The sequence below is a fragment of the Trachurus trachurus genome, assembly GCF_905171665.1.
Source record: "Trachurus trachurus genome assembly, chromosome: 6".
Classification (NCBI taxonomy): domain Eukaryota; kingdom Metazoa; phylum Chordata; class Actinopteri; order Carangiformes; family Carangidae; genus Trachurus; species Trachurus trachurus.
The window spans coordinates 23,793,810-23,815,430 of record NC_139897.1 but is presented as its reverse complement, the minus strand read 5'-3'; the positions used below and the strand labels follow the sequence as shown (position 1 = coordinate 23,815,430).

Genomic DNA, 21,621 nt, shown 5'->3' with positions numbered 1-21,621 from the left:
CTTAGACACACACAAAAAGTACGTGGGTGAAACGACAACGATATGCATGAGAGGGAAAGTTACAAAAAAAGATGTGAAACTTGTGGATAATGTGTGTAGGCTGTGTGTGTAGGGGGAGGGGGGTGGGGGGTAATCTGATTTAGGTCATATTAATAAATTTGTGTATTGAGTGGAAAGCCGTGCCACAAAGTGGACTTGCTGTGATCAGTATTTTTGTTCTGTTTTTGCATTTGTGTTTTATTTTTTATGTCAGATAAAGTTAAGTTCATGGCGTGAGGTTCGAGTTTATTGTCTTGGAGTTGCAAGCCATCTGGCTTGAGTAGCCATAGGGACGCAGATGCTGCTCACGCATTGTTTGCTTGCTCGCCCCCAAGTCCCGTTTTTTGTTGCAAGAAGAAGCGGTGGTGCAAACGTTTGTTTCCCGATTTCACTCGGCTAAAAGAAGTCAGAGATCTGAAACCATCCACCAGCGCTTTATTCAATCCCCGAATAAACGGAGTTTATTACATCGCGATCTCATAAATCAACTTTATCACTCGACACCCCCCTCCGCCTCCCCAGCCCACCTCCTTTTTTTTTTTTGCTCTTTGAAATGTATTCTGAGTTTTTCAGAGGAGCTCATTTCAACATACATCTATTCAAAGTGTTACATCTTGAGTTAATGGAGATTGTTCCGTCCTTCGAAGAATGATTGCACTTTAAAGAAATTGGTAAGGTCAACATCACGCATCAACAGCCTCCATCATTCATTCATCCATCCCCACCCCCTTCGAGAGAGAAACACGCGCAGGCATCGCTTTGTTATTAGACGAGGTGCAAGCCAGATGGGAGGGGAGGGGGGGATCGCACTACGCTTAGTTTACATGAAAGTTGAGGGTGTTGTACTGTTGTTTTCACTCATTTGGATGGATTTGGATTTCACGCAAATCACATAATGCATATCGACGCCAATATTGAGTCTATCCAGCTGCCGGGTGTTTACATTACAAACGTATTTGTAGGTCAGCCGTTTGTCTTTAACAAGGGTCGTTCTGCTGCTCCTCAGCATAAATGATGTATTTGTCTTCAACCACATCACTGAGCAGATCACATGTGCGGATACACCCCTTCAGCTGGACTTCAGGAAATATTGAGATTGATGTTGTAATCCTTTACTTTGACATCTTAATCAAATGCACAAGTGTTGAAGGTTATCGCTCCTTTTGATCATCTATAAAAATCATCTGCAGCTGCAGTTGTCACAAGTGTTGGATAGTAGGTGGTAATAGTAGAAGCTGTTAAGTCTTTGATTGAAAGCTGGTGGAAAGTAGATGGTGTGTTCAAGGAAAAATTGGCAATTGTGTCAATGGAACAAAAAGTGTCAATGCTGAAACCTCCGCCTCACATAAATTGTGTTGGGTGGTAGAAACTACAAGCAGAGCACATGGAAGGAAGCCTATCTGATCTTATTTGACACTTGTGATATCAGCACTTATCACAACACTGCAAAAATATTGGAAAACCCTGCCGTTCACTGGGACATGGGATGGTTGTGAACTGTATCGATTCAGCTTCATGGCATTTGTGAATCATATGCAAAATGTTTCTTTGAGTGTCAGATTTGCACTGATGTTATGAGCATTTGGATTAAACACATAACAATGAAAACAGCTTTAGGATCCATCACAAATAGCTGCATCTCACATTCAAGCCTAAAGCCTAAAACTTTATGTTTAGAGTGTTTTTAAAGGTGACGATTCAACAATAGTGTGATGAATGTAGCAGGCTTCTTTCTTAGCTTGTGGTGTACTAATCCAGTCCCTTTTTATACTAGTAAGTTTAAATCGGACTTAATCTTCAGTGGCTGTGTTTATATAGAGACTTTTGTTCCACTAATAATAAAGATAAGCGCGCTCAGTCAGAATTGAGCTCATACAGTACGTCCAATCCTGTCACTTGTGTGTACCGTCTGGCACCGGGCTGTTTTATAATTCAAAAGCACAAAATGCATCTAAACTAAACAGTGAGTCTGGCCGTTCAGCTCTCATCCATCACCCCATGTTGTTGAGAACTGGGTCCTGATATTGGACACATTTCATCCATCCTCTCATGAAAAGCACACCACTTCTCATTGTGGCAACAAGTGTGCAGAGTGCTTAGAGCTCTAATTACACCTGTGTGCACTTTTCCATTTGTTGCGTAAAGCAGGCTTTTGGACAAATGCCAGCTTTAGGGTGTTATAAAATTAGGTGGCAGACAACCTTAATCAGACCTTCTCTCTTTTGTACCGCATATACCAACAGGAAGAGATTCCACACACAACACTACCGTTTGCATAATAATAACATCAAAGGAATAAACTGTCTGATTTGTCAGTTTTGTTGTTGTCCTGTCTGTTGCTTTGATCTCTGCGATGAACTGACCAGTTTGACTTGTGGTGCTCCAGTGACGTAGAATGGGAAACTGGGCATTTGGATCCAACATGCTTACTTTCTGAGGACTTGGTGTTTTAGAAATAGGAGGAAACTGTCACGCAGCGCAGCAGACATGTTTGTTTTGCTTAATGCCACATACCAGCAGCAAGTAAAGCTGGCCCGGGCACTGTCACGAGTCAGACACCGTGGCCAGTTCTGTTTTTTTTTTCTTTCTTCCGCTTTGATTTGTATAGTCAAGGTTAATGGAAATTGTCAGTCAGTGTGATTTTGAAAACGGCTTGAAGTTAATTATCTTTTGTCTTCCGCTCTTTGAGAGGCTTCTCGCTGTGCCGGTTGTTGGGTGATGTCAGTCAGTTCCAGTTCCCTTCTCTGGATGTGCAGGTTAAATTACCCAAGAATCAGGGGTTGGGATCGGGGGCAGGAAGTGGCTGTCATTGGTCATGACGGAGTGGGGGGCGTCGAGTGATTCCACTCTGGTCTGGGCTTCAGTGTCAACATTGTCTTACATACCATCAGTCCTTCTTTGTGGACACAGTGTCTTAAATTGGCTGCTGTCGACCCGTGTCAGGCTTTGCCACCAGGCCTCTATATTACACAGTAGAGGTTAATGTGTCCACTGTCAGTGGGCCTCTTCTGGTTTTTTTTTCATTTCAGATGTCAGCTATAAGAGGCAGTGTGGGCCATGCGCGTACCACCACATCATTGTTTTTTTTGTTTTGTTTTGTTTTTAGGAGCTCAACTGTAATCAGATTCAGGTCTGTTTTCCTATTTCATCACAATGCTGACATTACAATGTAGTGTTTTTGAGATTCAGGGAAAGCATAAACGCATATGGAGAGAGGTCAGGGTGCCAGAGACTATACTGTGTCACAGGAACACCTGCTTTTCTCTGATAATGGACACTCCTGTAGTGAATGCCACATTTTACACTACACTGTTTCTGTATCCTGTGAAACTGCTACCAGGATGGATATTGACAAACTCAGTGATCCAGTCCATCAGTGCTGCTGCGGTACGGTTGGGCCGGCTCTTTTCATTCTGCGCTGCTGGTCAGTGATAATGAAGCCCCCCCCTCCAACCTCCAATCTCCTTGGCTAGCCTTACAAAACAGCCCCCTGCACATTGTTCCTAGGCTGATACACTTCACTGTCACTGGTTTCCACTTTCCTCGGCCTGTACGAGGCAGGAAGCTGGGAAGGTTGTGTGTGTGTGTGTGTGTGTATATACAGCATGTGTGCGTGTGTGTGTTTGAGAAAGTTGAGTGGATGAGATGGAGAGGGAAGAAAGAACAAGTGGGAGGGAAGCAAAGGGAAAGGAGGGGAAGTCAAGAAAAGCATCCTAAGATGGAAAGTGAGGAAGTGAAAGGACATGAGCATGAAAAGCACAAGAGGGTGATCTCCAGGAAGACGGCTCAGGGTCAACATGGCTGGCTGTCCCCGCTCGCAGGCCTGGCTTTTTGTCTCTGCGGCGTATGCTTGATTTCTTGGCTATGTATCTGTGAAATGATGCCTGAAATCCCTCAGCCAACAGACGCTACAGGCCCCTGTTGCTGGATCCTCAACGATGTGCCGTTTATTGCCAGACATGGCCCCTCATGCCAGGGACCTTTGTCCCCTGTCATCTTCCCACTCCATGCTCTGCTGGCAGCCTGTTTGGCACATCGTCATGCATATATTCCATGTATCTTCATCATCTGCTTGTCATCTATCTATGTTGTGCGTGTGTGTGCTTCTCCCTGGAGATGGTCATTGTTTGTGAAGTGGCGAGGAGCTAAGACACTTGAGACTTTATAGACCCTCATGTCAGACCTGTGGCTTGTATATTTTTTTTTACCCAATACAATTTACAAACATAACCCTTTGCATTTGTCATAGTGATGGAGTGTATATATTCAACAGTTTCGAATCTAAAAAATATACTATTGGGTGTCGGTCTGACCTTAGATTTAAAAGTTTGTTGCTTGTGTAAGAACAGCTGTTGTTTTACATCAGGTCTGGTCACACCCCAGAAGACCTGCAGGCTCACACGACGCGGGGGGTCATTGCCACCCCGGTGTGAGAAGGATGGCACCTGCTGCTCCCACATGCTGTGACTGAGCAAATTCCACATGTGTCAAATATATTTGATATTCAAAAGGAATCTCGCCGATTGTGTCATTCGGCTCAATGACGTCTCATCAGGAATTGTCATCTGCAATTTTATATGCTGCCATGGAAGAAAAGAAAGGAACCACATTTGTTTCTTGCACTGTTTGATGGCAAAGCAAGTACATTTTATTTTTTATAGCCCATTTTTTCAAACAGTTTGTCTCAAAGGGCTTTAGACATCATAACAACATCCTCTGCCCTTAGACCCCCACATCGACTGAGTTAAAACTCCCAGGAAAACCCTTTTAACAGGGAAAACCGCAGTGTGAGCAACAGAGGAGGGATCCCTCACCCAGCCCGCAGACTTGCAATAGATGTTGTATACAGACAAGAAAACAGTGTATAGCACATGCAAAACATGGAAATGTTAACCAGAGCTGACGAAGACTGGAACTTGTTGTTCCACGTCGACATCAGTAAGACTTAATTTTGTGTGTGTTGATTTGCTTATGGTGGCTTCAGGCAAAGAACTCAGTCATTTAAGTTGTTTTTTGGTCTCCATTGTTTGTCGTTCTTCTTTAGCACCCTTCCACAAAGCCAGCCTTTTCCTAATCCCTAAAAGTTGTTGTTAAACTCTTCTACCTAGCCTAGTCTGAACCTTTAAAGTCCTCACACACCCACACAGGTATTTTCACCTATGTTGCCTGATTAGACCTCTTGTCAGGACTTTGTGGGCGTGTACAGACTTAACTTGACAGGCAGCTCCCTCACTCTACTGTGTGTTTTTTTTTCTTTACACCTGCCAGGGTTGGACAGTTTATACCATAATTTTGTGTGTTGGTGCATTGTCGTTGTTTCATCATCAACCTGACTCACTGTGTGTTGAGTCAGAGTAACTGAAAACACCTGTATGGGTGTGTAGAGCCTTCAGGATGTCGGTAAACATTTATTCTTTTTTTTTCCTGCTCCTGTTGAGTGATTGTGTATCCTCTCACTCATTGTCATCTGTCCAAGGACGATCCTCCCTGTCTACCTCCCCCACCGGCCCCTTCCTCACTTGTTCCAGTACCCCATAACCATTAGCAGTCCCTGTACCCCATCCCCAGCCCCAGCCCCAGCAGCCTCCCTGTCCCTGAGCCTCAGCCCCTGGCATCACCATGACTAAACCCCAGATGGTGGTTCTTTCTTTCCCTTCCCCCTGGAGGCTGGAGGCTCTTCGCTCTGACTGGGTGCTAGCTACTGCTGCTGCGGCTGCTGCTGCTCCTGCAGCCCTGCTGGGGAGGGGGCTGCTGTGTTTTTCTTTTTTTTTTCTTCTGTAAAGCCCCCAGTGCGATTGTAAAAGAAGATTTAGTCCTATTAGATCTGGTAAATAAGCGAGAGCAGGCGGCCTGTGAGCACGTCCTTGTTTCTGTTGTCTACAAAGCAAATGGATTAACAAGGGGAATAGGATCAAGGCTTAAGTGTTGCTCCATCATGGCCCAACTTCAGACAGCCAAACACTCTTTGCCGATCCCCCCAGTTTTTGTGGATTATAACCGAAAGATAGCAGTCACTTAATGTGTGTTGCCTGTCTGGCCTCAATTAGGGGGCTTTGATGCGAGGGCCAAGGTTGCTTGTGGTGAAGATGTGTGGCAGCATATCATCAAAAGGAGGTTTAAATTAGTTCTTTTTGTGTGTGATATCTTGTCATTCCTCACCAGGAATCAGTCATTTGTGGCTGAAATGACAGAAAACAACACATTTACCTTGGACCTTGGTCTGCTTTCTTCCTTTTATTGTCAATTCCAGAGAGAAGATAGCGGCTCCCCCCCTCAACCCTCAACATCAACAATGATCTATTCTCATACCATCTACACTGCTCACTCATCCCTTGCATCCTTTTCCCTTTCTTCCCTTCTTGTCCCACCCACTGACACATCCCCAGCTCAGCCCTTCTTACAGCTTCACACACACCAACCTCTGACACTTGTCCTTCCCAGATCAGACTACAACATAAAGCCTCCTAAACTTTTTCACACTCTGTGAATGAATACCCCCTCCAAGACCAAGAACCATTTTTGCATATGTCTCTTTTTTTTAATGCCCTCCCTTACTAGCACTCGCTGCGAGGGAAGCTTTCTAAGAGGCTGCTGCCCCTCCCCCCAATTGTGATTGACAAGTGAGAGCAGAAGTACATGCATCAGATGGTTTCACATGGGGAGTGTGTGCACAGAGGGGGAGGTGGAGGGGGCACATACACTGGGGTTTGTTTCAGCCAGCTCCATTGTTGCAGCTCCCCATGGTTCCCTCTCTCTGTCTCCAGTCTGGGGCGGCATCCCATCCCTCCACTGTTGCTCTCTCCCTCTGTGTGTATCTGCAGCTTGTTATTATGAGGCAGAGATGAGGAGAGTGAGATGACAACTTCACCAAACCAGGTCTCATCCACTGGGAGCTCTGGGAAGCTCACTGGTTTAATGTCAGTGTGTGTGCACTGTGCAGCCTGCCAAGAAGCATCGCTTTCTGCTGTGTTGGTGCGTGTCTTTATGACTCAACATTACAGTAAGAGGAGGTAATAAAGAGAAAGGTCTATTCTGGAACATGTTGTCATTTGCTCCTATAGAAAACAGTGAGTAGGCACAGAAACTCCTACCATGCAAGGAAAGCGGGAGAACTGAGGTGTCGCAACGTTGTCTACAGATTGGTTTGAGAGATGCAGCAAGCAGAATCGAGAGGGGGGGGGTCTGGATATATGAGGTTTGCTGAATGCATAGATTTCATTAGAAGGGGCTTAAATGAAGAGAAAACACGGTGCTTGGCACTGAACTCTCAAACCCAGCACATATCTTTACACTGTTTGTTTTCAAAATATTAACTGTCCATCCATTCATTTTCTGACGCGCAGCAGCAGGTGTCGGATACCAGCAGCAGCAGCAGCAGCAGCAGAGTAAGCAAAGTAATATTAACTAGAAGTAAAAAAAAAAATGTAGGCTGTTCCTCAGCTTTTGTTACTGGCAGACTTATGACACAGTAGTTTGGAAATATCAGGCCGAAATAAAGCAACGTGTAGGGCCGTTGTTACACTTCAATGAAATACAATGCAGGAAATCCTGTTTTTGTAATTGCTCTGATGGTTTGAGAGCTTATCATTTTTCCAACCACAAGTTATCGAGCTGACAGTCAGTTTATCTGTGATTCTCATGATTCCCAGGTGAATAGTTGAAATGTAGCATAACTGCTATGTATTTGATTAGCTGACATAGTAACTTGTCAGTAAAGGCTGCACTCCAGCAGAAGCTTGTTAGACGACCTGTTTTTTTTTTGTGCTGTTGTGTTTTTATTTTTGGCTGGACTGAGGTCGTCTGTATTGGCACCCTTGTTACATCATGGAGTGGCCTCATTCAGATGAATTAGGAGGCTGTTTTTTTGTTTTGTTTTGTTTTCTTGCAGAGGTCAATCTGAATGTGTCCAGAGCGCCTTGGGAGCTTTGCGCCGTTGTTTGGGAATGTCAGGACCTTGACACGCTAGGCTGACTTCAAAGAAATAGAGCCAACGAGACTCAATGCTGCTGTGTCACCACACGTCTTCTGTTAAATGTTGCATTTAAACACAGCGCAGATACTATTAGCCAATGGCCAGCTCAGCTGCCTGCAGACATGAGCAGAATACAATTTGAAAATTCGCCTGCTCGAATAAATGCGCTAGAAAGTTGAGCTTCATGTCACTGGTTGAGTAGGCGAAGCAGCCAGTCACACACGTCACTCTCTTCAGACTCCTATGATGACAGTTGAGTATTCTGGGGGTAAAAATAAGTCTTGAGTGCTGCTTTCCTACTTGTGAACTCAACCATCATCTAAGTAATGTAGCAAGCAATACATTACGTATTTCTACTATGCCACTTTCAGTTCTGCCCCTGTGTAGTTGCATTTCCTCCACACGTATCTTTGTTTGTATCTCCTAAGGCTGCCTGCAAGTCATCTACACATCATGTTTCTCCTTTTTTTCTTTTTAAGTCTCTACAACCACACTGGTCGGGAACCTTTTTATTTTTTCTCCCCAGGGCCAGCTGGCTGAATTTTAACTATCTGTTTGTATGTGTATGTACACATATATACTGGTGCCTGTTTATGTAGTCAGACAATAGGACCACTGGGATGTCAGCTGAAGCAGGAAGCTCCCATTTTCTATGAGGAAGTTGATGATGTGGCTTCCTCAGAGCTTGCAGTTGAGGCATGAGATGTGCTGCTGCTGCAGTGGGTGGCCTCCCATCTCCTGTGTTTAATGATCCTCCTCACCCAAATAGCCAGAGAGCCAGGCCAAGGCAAAGGGTCTCCGTCTGTTTGGAGCGACCCCGGGTCCAGAAGGATCTGTCCACTGTCCCATCTCTTTACAGCCCCAGCCACCTGTCCCACCTGGCCATGACCATGACACTGTAACAAAACCTCGACTCAAAGTTGAATCTGACCTTACAGCTGTGTGGTCTTTGAGCTATATTTAGTGTTTGTAGGCGCTCCTACACGCTGTTGTGGCTGCTTTGGTCCAACCTGTAGCTATTCTTCCTCCTCACATGTCTTTGTGAACAAATGGTGTCCTTCGCCTGGAGGCTCTAATTGTGAGAATGCGTCAAAGGGCCGATTGTGGCAGATGTGGAGGACGCAACTCCTCAGTGTGGCTCGAACAGACATGTTGTAAATCAGGAATGACTATGCAGACAGATCAGCCAACAACAGGTTCTTGTTTTGATGCAGTCAGTCAGATATATCTGGCAGTAACTCAAAGATGCTGATGCTTTCCTCTGATGATCAGATGAACAGTACATCCTGAGGATGCGAGGGCGTTTTCCTGTGGTGTTATGGCTGTGTGTGCGTGTTTGTCATATGGCAGGAGGTGGTTACGTGTGGGGGTGGAGGGTGTTGTCAGATGATGGCTCCTGAAGGAACCATGTGTGAGCTGAAAGTGGGAGGGGAGTGGGGGAGGAAGAAATAAAGAAAGAAGCAAAGGAGAGGAAGAGAGGAGCCTTTACACAACAAACAGGCCTCCCTTCCCCCTCCAGCTATCCGTGCATACGTCCTCCAACTGTTGGTGATATAGACCCCGGAGGAGCTGTTAACAGCAGTGGCATGGAAAGTGTTTGCTGTGAGGGTAGCCAGAGGCCAGCCCCCTGATACTAGAGGCTCTGTGGATCTGCCACAGCCTTGGAGCTGCTGCACTGCTTATCACAACCCCTTCTCTCTCTCCCTCTCTGTCTCTTTCTCTCTCTCTGTTGCAGTTTGCATGAGCCAGGCACAAATACGCATGTTTTATTTCTGCTTTTACTCTGTCTCCCTCTGCAAATATGGTTTGTGACACATGATGGGGCCTTATTGTCCACTGAGAAAAGCACATTTCACTTTTATCTGCAAATGCAGATGGTCCACTCTGCCTTCAAGCCCTGCTGGCTGTCTAAGTCTTTTTTTTTTTTAATATCAGTTAAGCCATGATTTCTTTTTCATTTCTTTCAAAAAGTCAGGCCCTCTCCCCCTCTCAGTTGATTCATGTCTCATATCCCATTAACGTTTATCATTCCTGGTGTTCAGTCCGTCCATATGATCCTCATCTTGAGCTTGGTATATAAAAGCCTTTGTGAATGCATGTTCATGTCACACTGAGTCCTTCTTATTAAATGGCTGTCACATCAAAACCAGATGTGTGAATACCACAGATTCACACATCTGACCCCCAGAATCATATTAGTATGTAATAAAAGTTACGTCTCCATGACTGTTTCATGTCTCAATTCTCCTGCTTGCTGTGCATGTTTTCTATCTCCCTTGCTTTTTCATATTCTTAACCTCTTTTGTATGTCTTTATCTTTTCCTTTCTTCTTCTTCTTCTTCTTCTTTTTGTCTTTTCCTTTCGTTTCTTTTAGAGGAGTCAGTTAAATGAGGTTTAGATGTCAGTGCCATTGAATAATTTCCAGACCTAATAGCATCCCACCTATGTTTAACCAAAGCTGGGGAGAGGGTTTCAGTTTAGGGTTGACTCATTCACATACAGTGCATTTTACACAACACGCTGTTGACCTGAGTGAGGAGTTACCTGCACGGAGACCAGACCGTCTGGCTGAGATTGAACATTTTTATATGATTTTTTTTTTTTTGGTGGTTTTATGAGAGCTGGACTCCTGAGGGGGTGAAGACGTCCTTTTGATGTTTCAAACAGATTGCACCAAAGACAGAGGTTATGCAAAGCCTTCTAGCTTTGGTAGATGAGACTCTAGTTTACACTGTTTGCTCATTGATTGTTGATTTCATACGATGTTTCTGATATCCTCCAATGCACCCTCACCTCTAAATTGTGAGATTTCAGTTGTAGAATATTAGAAACAGACTGCGTTACATTATCAATTTCTTTTTGACAGCTTCCAGCCTACTTGACTTTGACAAACTACACGTGTGTGCTTTGGTTCTGTAACATTTACCATGAGTTTAGACTAAGCATAGCTAAACAGGAGTGGCTTTCATTTGTCTTCTGTGGAACAAAAAGAGAGCTTCCACTCGACCTTGAGGCACCTGAAGTCACATGACTGTAATGCTCTTAGCTGTCATGCTTTCTGTTGTTTTCTTTATCCATAGTACACCACTAGATTGGCTCTAAGGAGATACATTTTAAGCTGTCATGTTGCTTGACATTGATGTAGATGGAGTGTCACTATCTTCATCTGGTGGATCTTAAAATTTCTTTCTCTTTTTTTTTTTTAACACCAATAACAGAACTTGCCCTTTTGCATGTTACGTGATGCATGTCCGGTAAGAGAAAACAAGCAGCTTGTAGGCGTTCATGTGTAAATAGAGACACAAAGAATGATGGCAGGTGTAGTTGGTGCAGTATGACTGTCCATCAGATAAAATGACTACTTGGATGGCATGATGGTTTTTTTTTTTTGAGTATTACAGACATTAATGGACATGAGCAACACCAGGACTTGAGCAGTAATTGTGGTAACACTTTATGATAAGTACACACTATTAAGCAAGCATTAGTTAAGCATTAAATACTGAATTCATCATTTATAACACATGAATACTCAGTAGTATGTAGTTTATAAACACAGTTAAAAATGTTTTACTCATTGATAAGCACTAAGTGTATTTATAAACTACATACTAATGAGTATTCATGCGTTATAAATGAAGAATTCAGTATGTATTAATGCTTAACTAATGCTTAGTAGTGTGTACTTATTATGGTAAGTAAGTGTTACCTTAATGGTTTGTGTGTCTCCACACACTTGATAAAGCTCAGCTGCTGTACCTTATCTGGTGAAATTACCTTGTATTTTGTTCTGTTACGATTAGTGAAGGTATATCATGTAACAATGCCTTCTGAGACAAAGACAAAAAGTCAGCTTGGTATGTTGTTTTGACTCCACAGGTGTCACTTAATAACTGTTTTCAAATATGACAAACCTAGATCCAGCTTTATTTATTCATTTATTTTCCTACACCTTGCCAATGAATAATTTTAGAAGAATCGGTGCCATTGGACATTCTCCTTTAGACTATGAAGAGTCGGCAGCAGCGTCCTCACTCCTCAGCTACAGTGAGGCCAACAACTGGCCTGAGTAAAGTAGGGACAATGTGTGTGGGGAGAGGAGAGATAAGGAAGGAGAGGAAAAGAATGGGGTGGAGAGAGGGTGTTGTCAGGGGAATAATAGCATGCCTCAGAGGCCCTCGCAGACACTGGGCAGCAGGACAGGGGGAGTAAAATGGTGTGGAAGAGGAGAGGAATAAGAGGTTAAGCCAGTGAGAGAGGCAAAGAGAGAGAAACAGCAGGGGAGTCGGGTGAGAGAAGTGGCAAATAGCTCCGGGCTGAACTGCTGATCTCCAGTCAGGCCTTGCAGAGAGGGGCCGTGGTGATGACACACCTTTTTGACTAAGCCTTGACTCGCCCTCCCAATCTTTGTCTCGGGGAGTGTGAATGTGAATGGCCTGTTTTGTTCGCAGCAGTAGCTCAGTGATAAATCTGACAGTTTGGCTCCACGATCTCTCCTCTTTGTAGCTTATCGCTTATCCAGCCCTCTTATCTCCGAGGTCCATTGATCATTAATGTCCAAGGGGCCGGGGCAGTGCACTGTGCTCGTTCTGTTGACACGTGTATGAATGAACGTGGGGGAAAAGTGTGCTTTTTCCTCTGTTGTTGTTGTTGTTGACCATGTTTGTTACAGATCACGTCCGTGTAGTGAGTGAGTTAGTTTGTTTGTATGAGGTTATAGCCGGGGGGAAAGGCTGCCACACAGGACGTATCCAGCTGCACCGGCGTGTCCCTTGCAGCCCCTTCATCAAGCTGAGTGTTTGTTAGCAGCAGTGAGATTGGCCAGCTGGATGGATGGCTGAAGAAAGGGCACGGACACCACATTAATTCCCCCTTTTTCCTTTTGCCATCTGAGATGCTGTGTGGCACTTCAAAGGTGGAGCAGGGTGGTGTTAATCCAGGGGCTGTAACAAGCGCTCCACTCTGCTGCTGTGCTGTACTCAACTCTCCACTCTTCCCCCGGCTGTGGCCCCCAGCTTTTTTTTTTTTTTTTCTTCGAAGTGTGATCAAAGTGCAGTTTGTGTCTGATGGATGGGCTCACTCTGGCCCAGAGGCTGCCTGACAGGGGGACGGGGAAGTGGAAGGGAGCGTGATATGAGATCTCCCACCATCCTGTACACACAGAGATAGACATACCTTCTTTTTTTATCTTATTAATGATCAGAGCCCATGATTATGACAGAGCACTGCAGCTGGATTGCATATGTACATGTGAACAAGTCATGACACATGTGCTGCGAGCTTAAGCAACTGTTAAACCCTCAAGCCTGTGACTCTTAAAGCTCTGCCTGCTGTCTTAGACTGGACATGCAGTAAACATGTTGTGCAGTTTGAACTGGTTGTACCAATTATCAAGATTTGAGAACTGAGAGCATTGTTGCATACATCTATCAGTACATTTATATGACACTTGGCTTAATCCAAATATAACTGGACAACTGAAGTGCATGTAAACGTGTTAGTCCGACTAATATTGGAGTTCTCCAACTCCGATTAAGACACCCAGATAAGAAATAGATTTTCTCCGGCATGCACCTTAATCGGAGTTTAACTGGACAATGCATGTGCGCATGCGCCACACCCCCCCGTTAGCGCATGACCCCAGAACCTCTCGAAATCACCATGACCACGAGTGGTAGCGTTCACCTTATCTGCACAATAAGTAACGCGTACATTACATGTGAGATGAACAAAGCTGTATGATTATCCATCTTGATGTTGTTTAAAAAAAGCCAGTCAGTCGCCTGACACCTGTTGTTTATTATGTGATGTAATTGGTCAACCGGAAAGAGGGCTGTATTAACCCACTGAAACTACACATATCGCCACCTAGTGTTGAGGAGGAGGACGCGTTCCTGTCAGTTATTCGATTTTCTCAGTTGCATGTAAACTGGGACAAGGACAGAAGTCCGATTAGACGCCAAAATCGAAGCTTTGCATGTAAACGTACTGAATGTGAGAGCAGCAGCACAAATAAAACCTGATCACTCCTTTCTCTCCGCTGTAGGATGTCCAGACCCAAATGTGTTTATGATGTAGATTTTTTTTTACACATTTGATTGTGTATACACAAGCAATGCCACCACTACTGTATGATTCTAATTCGATCATATGTAAATTCACTGTTGACCAATGAATCACCAGCTTGTCCAAAATCAGTTTCTTTGTGTTTCTGGCCTTCCTTCTGTGGACGTACGACTGCACAAATCTGTCTGCGTGCTGCGGTGCTCGTGTTTGACAGGGCATGACAGGAAATGGATTCTTCTTCTTCTCTGTTTTTCTGTGATGCAGGTTGGCAGTCAATATAACGCATTGTCTGCCTAGAAGGCCTTGACTGTCTTCAAAGCCCTTGTCATCGTAAACGTAAATTGTAATGTTGCTTGAGTTGTGTTGCCATTATGTGCATGCATCGTTGCCATGGCAAGGTGGGAAGTAAGGTCAGTAAATATGAAATGTCTTACTGTCTTAAATACTATTTGCTCTGTTCTGTGCTCTTGGCCTTAGTCTCGTGTTCACACAACAAACCCAGAACCACAGAACCTCCTGTGTTGTTGTCGTCGAATTATTCTCAAACCCATTACTGTCTGTCTTGTTTGCCATTGTCGGCACGTTGATCTGTAGGCTTTTAAATTGGTCATTAGAATGTGCTCATAAAACTTAATGAACTGTTCTTCCTTTGAGTCATGAGACTTGAGCTGATTTTTATCTTTTCTCATCAAACTCGTTTTCCTGGTATGTTTCTAAAGTAGTCTGAGTCAGGAGCAGGCTGGCGCGCGCCGCCGTCCCTGTGCGTCTCTCTTCCCTCGTGCTTTTTTCTTTTCTAATCTCAAGCAGAAACGTTAATCTTATCCTGTTTTTCAACTTCTCTCCCAACCTCCTCTCTATCTGTCTGTCCCTCCCTCCCCTCCTTCCCTTCTGTTTTTCATCGCGCTGACTTGTCGGCTCCTGGCTTCCGTCGTCCTCCGCGGCCAGGAGGTGTGTACGCTGACCTTTGGTGACCTCTGAGCTCACCAAGGTTCCTCTAGAGAGGCAGACCGAGAAGAGACGAGTGAATGCACGATAATTAAACGTGCCTCTGCGTCCTCATTTTTGACCACTTCTTTTTTTTGTGTGTGTTCTTCTGTTGTTGTTGTTGTTGTTGTTGTTGTTAGGGAGCAGTCATCAAGTGGGTTGAGGAGTGGTCAGCTGCAGGCAGCCATGTTCTTTTTCTCAAGAGTGACTGGTCGGGCTCGAGCCTGAAGGGGCTACTTTGCATCCTGCAAAAGGGGGCTTTAAGTGAAATGGACACTTGGCTGATGGAGCACTTTGCATTAGCATTTCTGCCCTCTCAGCCTCCTGTTCCCTCTCTCCCCCCCTCGTTCTGTTCCCCTTTGGGTGGGTATCATTGGAGAGAGCAGTGCATGCTGGGAAAGCTGCACGGGGTTGGTCAGCGGAGGAGAGGAGGGGGCACGGCTGTGTTGTAGCTCTAGGCCCCTGCTGCCTGCCATCTCTCCTTGGTTGCTTTCAGGTCTTTTAGAGTTTGCTCGGCTGGTTACTGCCGCTTCATAAAACCTGAATGGCTGAAACACAATGCCAGGCAGGAGAGGGGTCATGGCTGAACTTGAACCTCAGCTACAGCCAAACAACCACTGGCAAACCAAGAAGCCCTAATCAGACAAGTTGCAAATTCCAACCATCCCTCCTGCTGCCTGCCTCTGCCAGATTACCTCACACCGATACCAGCACTCTTACACACATAGGCCGAGGCCCCACTAATATAACGTTGACTGATATATTGGCTTTTCTTTTATTATATAATCACTAACATTTTACTTGACATGGCAAATATCACTTGTGGTCATAATTATACTTTTGCCTAAGAGTTTATTTTTTAGTTTCCACTATTGTCCAGTGAAGTGAGGGCAACATGTAGTAACTTGAGGCCTTTTGTGCCTGGTCTGTTCAAATAGAAGAACTTACAGAGATATTTGTAGGTGCAGTGACCCTAGTTTCTCCTTTCGTTGTGTCCAGGAGTTGGAGAAAGCCCTGTCAGAGCAGGACTTGGACTTCCTTGGGGACCTCATTGCCTGTCTGTTGCAGGGATGCTACCAGCGCACCGACATCACGTAAGTATCCGTATATTGTCAAAGTCTGTTGTATTTTTTTGTCACTACATTCACTGCAGTTGAAGGATGTCTCGGCATCCTTGAATCGCATACAGTCGGGTCAATTATTTTGTGTTTGCTCCATCATGGCGAGGAACCTTTGCATAACGTGTTTTCCTACATAATAAGTAATAATTAGTAAGTAATAATTTCTAATAAGACTAAGGAACCCCTCTAGATGTTGTTTCAACTTAAAAAGCCATAAAACTTAAGAAAGAACAAGCAACTTTGATGACACACAGCTTACTGTTTAATGACCTTATAGAAGCTCTGAAACTTGCTCTGACTTGCACTGTTGAGTTGGATACTACAGACCAGGAGCTCGGTCATAATCCTGCCAGAACTAGTATTGTTTGTAAAAAAAAAAAAAAAAAAATTAATGTAAAACGGAGGCACAGTGGAAATGAATTAAGGAACAGTTTTTTTTTTTTAATTTTTATCCGGAGCTGCCAAAACAAGAATTTCCATTGACAAAATTAGTCAGAGCATGCAGGAACCGCCACAGGAAGTGTGTGTCACCGGCACTATGACTCGCTGAGCCGTCAGAGTTTACTCAACATGTGATGACTTAGAGGCTGTGGTGAAATCGTGCCCTACTATTGCTGTGATGAGTGAGAACACTTCAGCCACCGAAACTTTTATCTTCCCTGTGATCAAGGTGTGGGAGAAAGTGAGCATGTAGCAGAGGTTGTTATTCAAATCCACAGACATGCTTTATCTCTCGCAGGGCTTTCCCCTGAGTGTGTGTGTGTGCTGTACATCTCCCGCTCTAGCACATCATTAGAAAGTAGCATACTGGTACCAGTGAACTGATAAGCAAGGAGGCAGGAGTGATCCAGTTTTTTCCATCCAGGCAGTCGGTAACAGGAGGACAACCTGCTTTATTGGACTGGACAGGCGCTGGCATCCTGGGGGTGGCTGCTCAGCACTGGCCTTTCACAGAGCTGCCCTTTTCATCCGCACGTGTTAAACGCTCTGCCGGAGCGGGGGAAAGGAGGGAGGGAGGATGTCGGGAGAGAACGGAGGGATAGAAAGGAGGATAGAGGGATGGGGTAGTGGGAGGTGGAGATTGCAGCTGTGTAGAAAGTGCACACTGCTCTTTCAAGATAAGCCATATTTTCTCTCTCTCTCTCTCTCTCTTTGCCGTTTGCATAGATGCTCACCCCTGCCCCGTGCTCTTGTTCCGTTAATCTGAGTTGGGGGAATAATGGTTTCAAATGAACCGGCCAGACCCGAACAGGAACCTGCATTTATTCACCATCTCCTGCTCTTAGCAAAGAAACCAACAAACCAACTCTCATTCAAAGAAACTAGTCCCTTTTTTCCTCCCGTCAGCTCCACCTCCCCCGTCTATACAGCCACCATGGCAGTTTGAACTTTGTTTCTTAAGCTATATGTTACAATGGCACTAGCTGATATTGAAACCTGCCGTGTTGGCTTTGCAATGTGCACACAGCATTTGCAATTGAATTGGTTGCATTTATCCACACTGACAGAATTCAATGGACCAAAAAAAAACCTTCTGTCTGTATTCTGTTATATTGTATGTTCAAATAAACATCACACAAGATCTTAAATAGTACTTTATTACATTCCTTATGACATCATGATCTTGTAGTTACTTGTAACAATCATTAAATAGTCAGATATTTGAGTCAAGTCATTTTTGTGTAGCGTCAAATCATAAAAGAAGTTACACAGACACAGTCTTGCCTCGGCTGTTCAGCACCACAAAACCACAGAAACTCACAGAAAGAAAGACACATGTTAATCCTAACTTGTCATACTAGAAACAAATGAAGGATCTCATGGGTAAAAAGAACTGTGCAGATGCAAAAACAAACAGAAGAATAGACACTGACACACAAAGTGAGACTACCTCAAAAACAACAACAAACGATTGTGATCATACAAAAGGTACATCAACCACAAGGACGTACATGCTGCTTCCTCTATTAGTATCGTATTAGTCATAGCACAAAGAATATACAGCGTTTTTTTTTGTGTGAAACTGCCATGCTACAAACTTGGGCTAAATAACTGGTCAGAAAGTTTATTTTAAGATCTCCCATCTGCTTTTGGAAATGTGTTCCTGTTGTTGAAAGTTAGGCAATTTTTTTTTTTGCGGTCTTGAGAGGCACAGCACCTGCCATTCTCACTTCCTGTCAATCTCTCCTGTTGTTGTGCTCTGCTCTGCTCTTTAGCCCCCGAGCATTTAGCAGTTACCTGGACGACATCATCAGCTACAGGTGGGAACTGGAAGAGGGGAAACCCAACCCACTCAGAGAGGGGCCCTTCGAGAACCTGCAACCTCGCACTCAGGTGGAGCTGCTGCACCGGCTCTGCGACTACCGCCTGGATGCTGCTGACGTCTTTGACCTGCTTAAGGTACATCACTCATGATGATCTGCTAAAACAAGTCGGACATTCATTCTCATGCATGCAGTTAAAGGGATAGTTCACCCAAAATTCAAATTTCACTCATTATCTACTCACCCTCATGTGGACTAAGGGTTGGGAGAAGTTTCAGAGTCCTCCGTGCCTTCTCTGAGTTACAGCGGGGCTCCGTGCAGCACTGCATGTCCATATGACGGTTGCGAACGGACACCACTTTTCTTCGTCCAAAAAGACACACCAAAAACCATCCAAATACCTCCACATAGCTCGTCTGTAATGTCCCTCTTGTATTGAAGCCCCGACATGAGAAATTGTTCCGCCGGTCACAGGAAGAGCAGTGAACTGAGACACTGGGAGCTTCCGCTACAAACAAGCTTAAAATATAGACTTATTTAATTTTTTTCGGAACAATTTCTCATGTTGGGGCTTCAATACAAGAGGGACATTACAGACGAGCAGTATGGAGGTATTTGGATTTTTTTTGGTGTGTCTTTTTGGACGAAGAAAAGTGAGCTCCGTTTGCAACCGTCATATGGACATGCAGTGCTGCACGGAGCCCCGCTGTAACTCAGAGAAGGCACGGAGGACTCTGAAACTTCTCCCAGCCCTTAGTCGACATGAGGGTGAGTAGATTATGAGTGAAATTTGAATTTTGGGTGAACTATCCCTTTAATTTAATTTCCCTTTTTTTCTATTATACTATTTTAAAGTATGTTGTCGAGGACAGTGGTACTAAGGGTCAAGTCCTTGATTTGTTTCCACCTTTTTATGGAGGTAGTAAATCACTTTAAAGCAGTATAAGATTTTTTTTTTCTAATCATTAATAACTGCTGGAGTGTTTTATTGTGGGATGAGAAGATGGTGTCAATTTTATGTACATTTAAACTTAGCATAGCTCAATATCGGCTGATGTATGTGCTGTTATAAACACAGAAGTGATTAATAATAACCTGACAGTTTTATCCTCATGTTGTCTGTCGGAGCAGAGTTTTCCTCTCATATATTTTCCTCTTTTTTTCATCAGATAAGAGTATTTTTTTAAATAATGTATCAGATTCAGCTCCAGAATGCACTCAGTGAGATACTGAAAGCAGCTCACCTCTGAAAGATTCACAGCTGTGTAGGCAGAAAGGGCTGAATGACATCACCCACTAATGACTGAACATTTAGAAACACAGTCCTACACATGATTTAAGAAATGTAACGTCCCCACCCCCACCCGCCCCTCAGGGACTGGATGCAGATAGCCTGAGGGTGGAACCGTTGGGGCAAGATGGAGATGGAGCCCTCTACTGGTATTTCTACGGCACTCGTATGTACAAAGAGGAGCCAGTCAAGAGGAAGGCAGATAGGATCAGGTAAATACCACTGCACAGTGTGTGTGTGTGTGTGTGTGTGCGTCTCCTTTATCTGTCCAGTACATCAAGAATGAATGATATGCCACTAGACGTGTTTTCTGTGGTTTAACTAGTGCATGCGCTAAGTGTGTAATTGCAGTTTGACATTTGTGCTGTGCTGTTAGGGGTTAATTACAGCATTTTGCAAATTACCCTCGTTAAAAGGCTGTCATTCTAAAAAGTTATTACTACTTTGTGTTGTTTTTTCAACAGCGAACCCTCTGAACTAACATTACCAGAGAAGAAGAAAAGGGGAAGACCACCAAAGAAGAGAAAGTTGGACGACCCTCTGTTGAGGTGAAAACCGATTTTGCTTGTTGTTATTGCCAACCGCATATTGCGGAGAATTCCTGTGTAGATGTGCATGTGTTGCACAGATGTACTTGTTACATCAAGAGAATACATGTATTTAACTGGTATAGCAGATGCCACGGCTCTTTGTTTTCCCATGTGGCCAATATCATATCACATATTGGTGATTTTTTTTTTTTTGCAGTGATACATTAATAATTTCAAACACATGACTTGGAGAACCTAAAACATTTTACAATATGAAATTATTCTGTTGTTATTGGCTTTATGTTTGGTCAAGTCTGTCTGACCTGTGGCCTATTGCTTGATCTGAGGTAAAATAAATATCAATTGTTCCTTGGTCATAAAGTTTTTAATCCTATGTTGATTACAGGTGTTTCTTAGAATTTAAAATCTATTAAGCCTAAAAGTGGTGGAAGAACTGTAACTGTTTACATTAGAAATATCACATTTTTAATCTATTTGTAGTAGTTCTGGCTTTATCTTAAAAAGTCTTACTTTTTTCTCTTTTTTTCAGTGAGACTGAAAGAGATGTGTCAGAAGTCAAGACAGAAAATGGAGTGGAGGACTCCCCCCCTCGCAAAGGTGACAGGATCTCAGCATTATAATCTATTTGGTTTAACCTTGTTGAGGAAATCTGTTTGTTTGTACTTTATTTACATTTTGACCAGTAGGTTCACTGACTTAATGATCTCTGCACATTTCCCTTTTTGGATCAATAACGTTTCTCTTCTGTGCTTCCCTCAGCCCATAAGCGAGGCGCTTGGTCCCTTGTTTGTGATACAGAGGAACAGTGGGTCAGACTGGCCGACAGCATCAAGGACAAACCCTCCCCACAGGACCGCCACCTCTACCGTGTCATCAGCCAGAACTTCCTGCCTGAGATCAGCAGCATGATTGAGCACAAGGTCAGACACAAGAGAGACATCACAATAAGCCTCCATTACAGCAACTCAAACTTTCCTCTTGAATCTACATTTACAGTCTTGTTCCACTTACATTCGTATGATAATTAAAATATAATATCAGCACTGTTTTCCACAAATCATAACTAGTTCCAGTTGTTACTTGGTTTTAACCTTTTTGTTGAGTTGGAAGAACAAAAGAAAAGGTTTCTCACTTCAAGCAGCCCCCTATTTTTCACTGTTCAAATAGGTGGTTATTCCGTTATCGAGCTGGAAACATGCATCACAATCACCACTTTGCTGCTTTCATGTTCTTAACTCCTTTTAGTTGTTTTTAGTAGCCTACCGTTTTGCATGGTGAGATGGCTGCAGGACAGGTGGTGTGAAGGAAAGCTGGTCTGTGCTTGCTCTTAATT

The 21,621-nt window shown here is 43.9% G+C and overlaps 1 protein-coding gene across 1 annotated transcript in view; it reads left to right on the top strand.

Moving 5' to 3' along the window:
• cecr2 (CECR2 histone acetyl-lysine reader) overlaps positions 1-21,621 on the top strand; it is a 36,387-nt gene that overhangs the window by 710 nt on the left and 14,056 nt on the right. The window contains exons 2-7 of the mRNA XM_083973603.1: positions 16,061-16,155; positions 18,399-18,582; positions 19,822-19,949; positions 20,202-20,285; positions 20,818-20,885; positions 21,048-21,208. Of these exons, the coding sequence (XP_083829729.1) occupies positions 16,061-16,155; positions 18,399-18,582; positions 19,822-19,949; positions 20,202-20,285; positions 20,818-20,885; positions 21,048-21,208 (720 nt within the window). The remainder of the gene's footprint in view (positions 1-16,060; positions 16,156-18,398; positions 18,583-19,821; positions 19,950-20,201; positions 20,286-20,817; positions 20,886-21,047; positions 21,209-21,621) is intronic.